General features: G+C 42.4%; 1 protein-coding gene across 1 annotated transcript; it reads left to right on the plus strand.

Annotated features, from left to right (window-relative positions):
* The first annotated feature begins 335 nt into the window (after window positions 1–335).
* Window positions 336–3,562, plus strand: LOC145866046 (stonustoxin subunit beta-like). The gene is made up of 2 exons (XM_082970924.1): window positions 336–912; window positions 1,222–3,562. The coding sequence occupies exons 1-2, from the start codon at window positions 834–836 to the stop codon at window positions 1,752–1,754; spliced, it is 612 nt and encodes a 203-aa protein (XP_082827050.1). The 5' UTR covers window positions 336–833; the 3' UTR covers window positions 1,755–3,562.
* The last annotated feature ends 8,856 nt before the right edge of the window (window positions 3,563–12,418 follow it).

Here is a 12,418-nt window from a genome sequence, read left to right on the forward strand (position 1 = left end):
TATGACTTCTTTAAATAGGGGGACTAGATACATAAAGCGCTTTCATTTTTCTAAATGGTGAAACAGATATGTATGAAAATATCCTCATATAAAAGGTGACATTATATACTGTCACCTCATATGAAACATTTGATCTGAAATCCAAAATGTTGGAGTTTAGAGCCACATTTAAAATGTTATCTTCACTGTCAAAATAGATATGGTGCGGACTGTATTCTCAATACAATCTAAATCTGATACCTCACTGGTTCTTTTGACTGATACTGCTTTTAAACTGGTCTGGTCAGTCTACTCAAATATTTGTACTATACATGTTTCTATCTGCAGGCAAAACGTTGATAATCTGTAATTTATAATATGATACATCTGTCTGTCTTTTGACTGACATGATTTGTCTCTTTGCAGGCTGTCAGGCTGTCTAGTCACAGAGGAAGGCTGTGCTTCTCTGGTCTCAGCTCTGAGGTCAAACCCCTCACACCTGAGAGAGCTGGACCTGAGCTACAATCACCCAGGAGACTCAGGAGTCAGACTGCTCTCTGCTGGACTGGAGGATCCACACTGCAGACTGGAGAAACTCAAGTCGGTAGAGGGTTTATGTCAATGTTCATATCAGACATGTTTGACTTTTCAGGCTAGTTAAGACAAACATTCTGACCACCACTTGGACAAAGTTATGTGTGTGTGTCCTGTGTGTGTGTGTCCTGTGTGTGTGTGTCCTGTGTGTGTGTGTCCTGTGTGTGTGTCCTGTGTGTGTGTCCTGTGTGTGTGTGTGTCTAGTGTGTGTGTGTGTGTGTGTGTGTCTAGTGTGTGTGTGTGTTCAGGTGTATCTCTCAATGACTGTCTGTTTTTCTGCTTACCGCTACAGTGTGGAACATGGTGGAGAGAACAGAATGAAACCTGGACTTAGAAAATGTGAGTGTTGACTGCTGTGAAGAATATGACTAAGAATAAGTCTTAATTCAAGTTAATTCAAAGACCACCATCATTACTGACTTGGTCATATTAAATATCAGCTGTAGTTCTACAGAAGCACAAATCAGGGTCACCAAAATTTACAAAGAGTTGCTTTGACAGTGTGTGTGTGTGTGTGTGTGTGTGTGTGTGTGTGTGTGTGTGTGTGTTTGTGTGTGTAACATCTATATTAAATGAATTAGTGAAAAGTGAGTAAACATTCTAATGTGAATGATGATTTCTAATATTGTGTCTGGTTTCATCCATCAGATGTCTGTGATCTCACACTGGACCTAAACACAGTAGACAGACTCCTCTCTCTGTCTGAGGAGAACAGAAAGGTGACATGTAGGACAGAGGAGCAGCCGTATCCTGATCACCCAGAGAGATTTGAGGACTGGAGACAGGTGCTGTGTAGAGAGGGTCTGACTGGGCGCTGTTACTGGGAGGTAGAGTGGAGTGGGATAATGGGGGCTGGTATAGGAGTGACATATAAAGGAATCAACAGGAGAGGAAGGGGTGATGACTGTTGTCTTGGATACAGTGACAAGTCCTGGTGTCTGTTCTGCTATGACAACAGATACTCTGCCAGGCATAATAATAACTCCACTACCATAGACGTCCGCCCCTCCAGCTCCCACAGAGTAGGAGTGTATCTGGACTGGTCAGCCGGCACTCTGTCCTTCTATAGAGCCTCCTCTGACACACCGACCCACCTGATCACATTCACCTCCACATTCACTGAGCCCCTCTATCCAGGATTTAGGGTTAATTATGTTGGCGACTCAGTGTCCCTGAAATAATAACTGGACACACACACACACACACACACACGGACACACACACACACACGGACACGGACACACACACACACACACACACACACACACACACACACACACACACACATACACACACACACCGGACACAGACACACACACTGGACACAGACACACACACACACACACACACACACACACACACACACTGGACACACACACACACACACTGGACACAAACTGGACACACACACACACACACACTAGACACACCAAACACACAGGACACACACACACATACACACACACACTGGATACACACACACTGGAAACAAAATGGACACACACACACTGGACACAAAATGGACACACACACACTGGACACACACACACACACACAAACAAGACATAAACTTGACATACACACACACTGGACACAAAAGGGACACACACACACATTCTGGACACACCCATACACACAAACTGGACACACACTGGACACACACACACACTGGACACAAACTGGACACACACTCACATAAACATACACTGAACACACACACACAACACACTCACACACCACACACACACACACACTGGATATACACACACTCAACACACACACACTGGAAACAAATTGGACACACACACACTGGACACAAAATGGACACACACACAAACTGGACATACACAAAATAGACACACACTCTCAACACACACACTGAACACGTACACTGGACACACACACACACACACACACATTCTGGACACACACACACACTGGACACACACACACTGGACACAAACACACACACTAGGCACACACACACACACGCTGGCCACCCACTCAAACTGGACAAACACACATACACTCAAACACTGGGCAAATACACACACACACTGGAAACACACACACTGGAAACACACACACTCACTGGACACACACACACACAAACACTGACACACACACACACAAACACACACACACACAAACACTGACACACACACACACAAACACACACACACTGACACACACACTGAACACACACACTGAACACACACACACACACTGAACACACTCACTGGACACTCACACAATGGACACTCACACGTGACAGGCTTGTAATATTTTCTGATCTTTTACCACTTTGCATTTTTTATTATATATTTTACTGTTTGTGTTTGTACCACAGGAGGTTGGTGGGACCTTATTTAGGGAGGACAGGCTTGTAATGGCTGGAGTGGAATAAGTGGAATGGTATCAAACACGTGGTTTCCATGTGTTCCATTTCATTCACTCTGTTCCAGACATTATTATCAGCCGTCCTCCCCTCAGCAGCCTCCTCTGGTATGTACTGTCCTGTATGTGAGAGAGCTCCAACAAGGAATTACAATGTATGTATTACTTTTAATACCTGCAAATGGCAAATAAACTACTGGAACTCCTTATGAATGTCTGCAGCCGACAAGAGGTGAAAATATTACTGGAATATTCAGCAAAATGTTGATGAAGACGTCACTCAATCCACCCAAAACAACATGCAGTCTTTCCACGGGACTCACATGAAGTTATAGTGTGACGTTATGAGTCGACGTTAAAGTAACATTCTCACAACATACTGCACTTGTTTTATCCTGTTTTAGATGTATCCTCTGTTTAAACATTTAAACTCTTACAATAACACTGTTAAAATACCAATGTGATCATTTCTTGTCTTTTATGTTGGAAAAACAAATTGTACAATTATATGTGGACATACGCTCCATAGTTGTACAAGTATACATGGTTATATTGTACTTTTCATAATAAAACATACTTGAAACAAGAAAAAGCATGTTAATTGTGAAAACAATTTTGTTATTGATTTTTACATTGCCTCTCCCTGTCTCATGTTGACGTTTGTCATGAATCTTGACCTGGAGGCAGAACTGTGCGATTTCCTCTAGATATGTCAGCTGCAAAGTCAGAATTGGCTGTGGAAAATGTTGTTTTATGGTCTTAATTTAAGGGAAGGATTAGCAGTGTGGTTAGGGTTGAGGTTAGGATTAAAATCAGATTGTATTACTTTGTGCCTGTGCCAGCTAGGGGATACTTTGCTGAACTGCCTCCAGGGCAAGATTCATGACAATAAATGCCAACCTGCCTCCAGGACAAGATTCATAACAATAAATGCCAACCTGCCTCCCAGTCGAACCCTCCTTATCTTTACAAGACTGCAAAACATGCAAGCTAGTGATGTGGGGGTTCTCTCATAACCCTCAGTCCCCAGGTGGGTAGATGGCAGGTTGAATAAAGAGAAGCTAGTGATGTGGGGGTTCTCTCATAACCCTCAATCCCCAGGTGGGTAGATGGCAGGTTGAATAAATAGAAAACAATAGGCTACATAAAACAATCCATAAATGTATCATTATTATGTAATTAACACAAAACATTAAGGACACCTTTCTTTCCATGACAAACTGACCAGGCGTAACTCAATATTAGGAAGGTATCCTTAATATTTTGTCCACTCAGTGGCTCTGACCCTTTACGTAACAGTCAATCCTCTTTACCAGGAAACCTTCTTTAAATTTCCCCAAATGCTTCAACACTGATGCTCTCTCACAGCTGCTCCAGGGCCTCTTGGGTTGAGGAGTCATTCTCTTCTAACCTGATCACAGCTGCTCCAGGGCCTCTTGGGTTGAGGAGTCATTCTCTTCTATCCTGATCACAGCTGCTCCAGGACCTCTTGGGTTGAGGAGTCATTCTCTTCTAACCTAATCACAAACAAGGTAGGGGAGAGGAGGGGGGTATAGGGAAGGTAGGGGAGAGAGGGGGTATAGGGAAGGTAGGGGAGAGGAGGGGGGTTTAGGGAAGGTAGGGGAGAGGAGGGGGTATAGGGAAGGCAGGGGAGAGGAGGGGGTATAGGGAAGGTAGGGGAGAGGAGGGGGTATAGGGAAGGTAGGGGAGAGGAGGGGGGTATAGGGAAGGTAGGGGAGAGGAGGGGGTATAGGGAAGGTAGGGGAGAGGAGGGGGGTATAGGGAAGGTAGGGGAGAGGAGGGGGTATAGGGAAGGTAGGGGAGAGGAGGGGGTATAGTGAAGGTAGGGGAGAGGAGGGAGGACTTCCTCCATGTCAGGTAAGCAGCCTCCAAGTCTACCCTCACCAACTGACCAGACTGAGTGAGTTCTGAACATCCCTCTCTGTCCTCTGATGCTGCGTCCAAGTCTTCTTGGGTCTTTCTGGTATCTCTGTCTTGACTCTTTAGTGAGTTTTTTCAGTTCTTTCCCAGGCTGCCTGAAAAACACAAAAAGATGGCACATACATAAGAGTTATAAACTATCAAAATAAAGAGAATCCCACACTCCATATATAAACTCCCAGTCATTTATTGGGTATTTACCAACGTTTCAGCATCACTGTGCCTTCTTCAGGGTGATGTCATCAATACTTGAGCCAGGTTATGTAGACAAACAGTGCAATTAGTGCAACCAATGACAATAGAGAGGGGTGTGTCATAATGATTAAGTTAATTACAATGAACTAATGAAACTGTTAAAAAAAACAATAGTTTATGGCATATTAAATATAAAAAAATAGTAGGGTATATTATATATATCCGGCTCTCCATGTAATCTGATTCATTATGATCTAGGATCAGGTCCCCCCTCTCCATGTAATCTGATTCATTATGATCTAGGATCAGGTCCCCCTCTCCATGTAATCTGATTCATTTTGATCTAGGATCAGGTCCCCCTCTCCATGTAATCTGATTCATTATGATCTAGGATCAGGTCGCCCCTCTCCACGTAATCTGATTCATTATGATCTAGGATCAGGTCCCCCCCTCAGCATGTAATCTGATTCATTAAGATCTAGGAACAGGTCCCCCCTCTCCATGTAATCTGATTCATTATGATATAGGATCAGGTCCCCCCCTCTCCATGTAATCTGATTCATTATGATCAAGGATCAGGTCCCCCCTCCTCTCCATGTAATCTGATTCATTATGATCTAGGATCAGGTTCCCCTCTCCACGTAATCTGATTCATTATGATCTAGGATCAGGTCCCTCCTCTCCATGTAATCTGACTCATTATGATATAGGATCAGGTCCCTCCTCTCCATGTAATCTGATTCATTATGATATAGGATCAGGTCCCCCCTCTCCATGTAATCTGATTCATTATGATCTAGGATTAGGTCCCCCCTCTCCATGTAATCTGATTCATTATGATCTAGGATCAGGTCCCCCTCTCCATGTAATCTGATTCATTATGATCTAGGATCAGGTCCCCCCCGTCCATGTAATCTGATTCATTATGATCTAGGATCAGTCCCATCTCTCCATGTAATCTGATTCATTATGATATAGGATCTTTTTATTTTTATTATTTCACCTTTATTTAACCAGGTAGGCCAGTTTAGAATAAGTTCTCATTTACAACTGCGACCTGGCCAAGAATAAAGAAAAAGCAGTGTGACAGAAACAACAACACAGAGTTACATGGAATAAACAAGCGTACAGTCAACACAACAGAAAAAAGAAAGTCTATATACAGTGTGTGCAAATGGCGTGAGGAGGTATGGCAATAAATAGGCCGTAGTAGCAAAGTAATGACAATTTAGCTGATTAACACTGGAGTGATAGATGAGCAGATGATGATGTGTAAGTAGAGATACTGGTGTGCAAAAGAGCAGCAAAGTAAATAAAAACAATATGGGGATGAGGTAGGTAGATTGGGTGGGCTATTTACAGATGGACTATGTACAGCTGCAGCGATCGGTTAGCTGCTCGGATAGCTGATGTTTAAAGTTAGTGAGGGAGCAATAAGTCTCCGCCTTCAGCGATTTTTGCAATTCGTTCCAGTCACTGGCAGCAGAGAACTGGAAGGAAAGGCGGCCAAAGGAGGTGTTGGCTTTGGGGAATTAACAGTGAGATGTACCTGCTGGAGCGCGTGCTACGGGTGGGTGTTGTTATCGTGACCAGTGAGCTGAGATAAGGCGGAGCTTTACCTAGTAAAGACTTATAGATGACCTGGAGCCAGTGGGTCTGGCGACGAATATGTAGCGAGGGCCAGCCGACTAAAATGACCTGGGTTGCAATCATGAAAAAAAACTACCCGGCCTTCATGGTTTGACATTGAGAACATTGGGAGAGATGAGAGCTGACGTTTTAGTAAATGTGCAGATTACGTATCTCAGTCACAGACAAGAAGCTCAATTAAGACATTATCTTCACCGATGGGACTGTGGACAACAGGACCACAGGCCAAATAATACAGCTGAACACTTCCACACTACCACAGTGAGTAGAATCAGGCTAATGAACACAGAAAACTTGCAGAATTATTAATGATGAATTGTATTAGACGTTATTAGACATTTCTGTTGTTGAGGAGGATGGGAGACCCACAGTATAGGTGCGTTACGCACAGAGACGTCAAAATGTGTTTCAAAATTCGTCAAAGAGTAATTATTTTAACCTAAAGCATTTAATAAAGACACTTATAGTACAATATTATGGGGAATAGGAATGAGAGGGCTACTTACACCATTTTGGGAAGGGATCACAGCAGTGATTGAATGAGGGTATGAGGCATGAGTTGAAGTGTTCAGAGGCTTGACCAGTGCAGGACAGGATTTGACTGGGAAGACAATAACACAAAAACACTACACAGTGAGACAAAAGAGCTAAGAATGAGTTAGTCCAAGCAAGGGGTCAAATCATGGATGTGTAATAATGTGATTGTGTTTGTGATTGACTCTACATAAAGTAATGAGAGAAAAATTGACAGGGGTTCCCTCACCGTGCATGGAGAGGAAACATTCAATGTGCCAGTGGATGAGTGGGCCACATGAGACATGGCTTCCAGTTCATGTGAGGAGTTAGTTGACAATGGTAGTGGAGTGTTCATCGCTTGTTAAACCATGGAACAGGAGGGGACTCAGCTGGACATACACATAACTCCCCCCGTGTGGCTCAGTTGGTAGAGCATGGTGTTTGCAACGCCAGGGTTGTGGGTTCGATTCCCACGGGGGACCAGTACGGAGAAAAAAAAATGTATGAAATGTATGCATTCACTACTGTAAGTCGCTCTGGATAAGAGCGTCTGCTAAATGACTAAAATGAAAATGTAAAAATAGCAGATACGTTCCCTTGAAGCTGAGCCATCGTAGGTTTGAACAACAAGTTTGTCCATGAAGATAAACACGGAATTCACATCTCGCCCACTTGGCAAATCAAAGTAGCCCAAGAAACTTTTTCTGAATAAAGCCCTGATCATCCACATACAGTACCTGACGATAACTGAGAACGGCAAGCAGACTGGTGGCAACCATAGGTTCCAGAATGGGGGGGGGGGGAATTTTTTTGCCCTGGGGCCCAGAGTTTGTCCTTATCTGTTGACCTAACCAGGAAAACTCTGGACCCTATAAGGTATGACAGTGATGAATCAGTTGTAAAAGGTTTTGTAAGGGATCTGATGGAACCAGTTTTAACTAAATCAGGGCACATGGTTTTTTTAACTCTTAGGGCTCGAGGACCGCTAGCGAAACACCTACGACAACATCCGGTGAAATTGCAGATCAACAAATTCAAAATAGAAATATATTAAACATTCATGAAAATACAAGTGTCATACATCATTTAAAAGCTTAGAATCTTGGCAAACGAACTGCTTTGTCAGATTTCAAAAAGGCTTTACGGTGAAAGCATAGCTTTCGATTATCTGAGGACAGCACCCCACAACAACATATTTTCCAAACAAGCACAGGCGTCACAGAATCCCAAATAGCGATAAAATAAATCACTTACCTTTGAAGATCTTCCTCTGTTTGCAATCCCAAGGGTCCCAGCTACACAATGAATGGTCGTTTTGTTCGATAAAGTCCTTCTTTTATATCCCAAAATAGTCTGTTTAGCAGGCGCCATGACTTCAGAAATCCACTCCTTCAACGTGCAGACAAAGAAGTTCTAAAAGCTACCAGTAAATTTCGTCCAAACAAGTCAAATAACGTGTCTATATCATCCTCAGGTTGTCTAAAATGTAAATAAACTATAATATTTCATACGGAAAGTACTGTGTTCAATAGGAATGCCAAATTCGCAAGTGTGGACCCTCTCCATCGCGCGCAAAAACACTGATGTGACCCAAGCAGTCAGCTCACTGAAAGTGTAAATATTTATTTATTTTTCAAAATAGAAGCCTCAAAACCTTGAATAAATACTGTTGACATCTAGTGGATGCTATTATGAATTGCAATCTGGGTGATGGACATAGGAGTTTTCAATAGCTTTACAAATATGAGCCTGTGATTTTATTTATTTTTTGGTCGGATTTTCTTCGGGTTTTCGCCTGCCATATCTGTTCTGTTATACTCACAGACATTATTTGAACAATTTTGGAAACGTCAGAGTGTTTTCTTTCCAAATCTACCAATTATATGCATAGCTTCTGGGCCTGAGTAACAGGCATTTTACTTTGGGCTCGCCAGACTCTCCGAACTTCCGAAAACTGCCCCCTAACCCTAAGACGCTTTAACGGTCCTCACACTGTTCATGCTCTCATTTCATAGACGCGTACTGCTCACCTGTTCATCTTGTAATGAATAATGTGGAAATTGAGCAAGTTGAGGAGACTAAACTGCTTGGAGTAACCCTGGATTGTAAACTGCCATGGTCAAAACATATTGATACGACAGTAGCTAAGATGGGGAGAAGTCTGTCCATAATAAAGCCCTGCTCTACCTTCTTAACAACACTATCAACAAGGCAGGTCCTACAGGCCTTAGTTTCTACCTTCTGTCATGGGAATTCTGTTCCCAATGTTCATAAACCGAACTTCAATCAAACTACTCTGTCTGCCCCCCAGAGGGTGTAAAATTCTGGTTGAATGACGCAGACGGAGAGCCAAGCTACAATTTGTCAGAATGTTTATTTACGAGAGCTCTGAATATCATACAATGTACACAGCCTTTTATACCTGACATTTGGTCATACCATATGTCATACCCCTTACAAATGCCCCTCCTCTTCTTTAACACTGTCAATGCTTATTTACAAGTCTTCTCCATCTCATACATTGCTTATCATATCCTGCCCCATGTTACATAATCTACTGCAAGCCTAAAGGTTTCTCCCCTCCCTGGGTGGGGAGACCTTCTTCCTGTTATCAGTTTCACAGTGGTCACAAGTTGTCTGCTGTCTGGTTACTTACATTGCTAAATCATTAACCTCTTGGGGCTATGTGGGACGCTAGCGTGCCACCCGTGGTGCACCCTATCAACAGCAGGTGCATTTCAAGAGCGGCAAATTTGAAACCAAATAAATGTCAAAATTCAAATTTTTCAAACATACACTCTTTGAAAGATAAACATCTCCTTAATCTAACCACGTTGTCCGATTTCAAAAAGGCTTTACAGCGAAAGCAAAACATTAGATAATGTCAGCAGAGTACCAAGCCAGAAATAATCAGACACCCATTTTTCAAGCTAGCATATAATGTCACATAAACCCAGAAGACAGCTAAATGCAGCACTAACCTTTTACAAACTTCATCAGATGACACACCTAGGACATCATGTTACACACAGCATGCATTCTTTTGTTCAATAAAGGTCATATTTATATATAAAAACAGTATTTTACATCGGCGTCTGAGTTGACTAACTATTTTCCCCTCAAATGCGTCCCGGGAAACAGTGCATAATTCCATTTATTACTATTCGAAAACAATTTTTTTAATTTATATTGTCAATCTAACATTTATAGATGAATATCTCTTGAGAACACCTGTCATACCAGATTTTAAATTAACTTTACTGGGTAATCACACTTTGCGATACTCAGAAAATGAGCCTGGAATACTAGCGCCGCGCCATCTTGGAACAATCGCATGTCACATCTCATCTTGTATAATATTGTCAATAATCGCCTACCTTTAGTTGTCTTCATCAGAAAGCACTCAGAATCCCAGGTCCACAACAGATGTATTTTCGGTCGAAAAAGTCCATAATTCATGTTCCATTAGCCTGCTGTTGGTAGCGTGTCCTAGGGCTATCTCCAAATCTTCCGACGTGCGCGGGACAGAAGTTTAGGAAAATGTACTTTTCCCCTCCTCTAGGTTCGTTCAAACATGTCAAACGTTGTAAAACATTAATCTTCAGGGCCTGTAACACCAAGAGAGCCAATAAGATTTGACGGGGACGATTGCAGAGTGTTTTGAAACACTTCCAAAGGTGGGGGTAGACAGGGCCGCCGACGTCATAATGGTGATGGCCCATCCCCTGTGACCAATTTCCAACGCGTATCATTCACTGAGTTTCGACTGTATAAGGCTCAAACCACTGTGAAAAGACTGGGGACATCTAGTGGAAGCAATAGGAAGTGCTCAGTGAACCATTGCTCACGGTTTGATTAATAGGCAAAGTGATGAAGTCGAGTCCACAATTCAGAATTACACTTCCTGTTTCAATCGGTCTCGGGGTTTTGACTGCCATATGAGTTCTGTTATACTCACAGACACCATTCAAACAGTTTTAGAAACTTTAGGGTGTTTTCTATCCATATATAATAAGTATATGCATGTCCTAGCTTCTGAGTTTGATTAGTAGGCCGTTGAAAATGGGAACGAATTTTTTTCAAAATGCGCTGTGGCGCTCCCTAACCTAGGGTAGCCCCAAGAGGTCAACTTTTCTGACACACACACATTAGTACATTCATCTTATAATCACTCGGTTATACCTTTTTTAGGGTGAAATCATTTAGTCAAACCTTTAATCATATTATTTCCATTACAATCAACCCTATTGGCTAAATATTTCACATACACTATAACACATCTATTTTTATTGGATTCAGAAATGTCACACAAAATCAAACTAGATCAAAGAAAACGAATACATGTATTTTCATTACATACTTATCAATGACTGTTCTAAGCCTATGTCCAGTCATAACTCTTCGGATTAGGATTTTTGCTATGACCTTCATTTAGAGAAACAGTCTTCCTAAACATTAAAGATGGTCTCGTCTAACATGGGCTCCTCGTAATTGAATGAATCCTCCACCAGGCTCGGCGGTAGGTATTTGTCATCCCACTGGTCTGAACTTGGAATCGGTCCGTATCTCACCATCTGCTCCGTCATCGATCTCTCCAGAGCCCTGGAAATGAGACCTCTCACACAAGGGACCAAACAACAACCACATAATATCAACACAGTCATACAGGTGAAAGCAGCCCACAACACAGTGATTACAACCTTTTTCCATTTTCCGAACGTACTATCAAACCATCCCGTGAGTGCCGTGTCCACCCTGGAATTTTCTGCTAACTCCTGAGCTAAATTGTTTAGACCGGCCAGGGCCTTGGTCACTGATCCATCTGGAGCTGTGTTCTCAGGGATGAAAGTACAGCATTCAGATCCGAACATCACACACACACCACCCTTTTCAGCCAGAAGCATATCCAAAGCTATTTTATTCTGCCATACCATCAAAGTGGTCGCAGCTGTCTGTTCTGCTAACCCTTGAATTGCCTCTCTGGTATAGTTGATGAAACGCTGTTGGTTATAATAAATGTGATTTATCCAATCCACATTTTTATTGAGAGTCAACCACCAAAAAAGACTTGATTCCAATCCAGCCCATATCTGATTCCTTGCTTTAAACTCATCAGGCACCCCCCTTGGAACCCCAATGCTATCAA

Source organism: Salmo salar, unplaced genomic scaffold (genome assembly GCF_965601325.2).
Source record: "Salmo salar unplaced genomic scaffold, fSalSal1 ptg000117l, whole genome shotgun sequence".
NCBI lineage: Eukaryota > Metazoa > Chordata > Actinopteri > Salmoniformes > Salmonidae > Salmo > Salmo salar.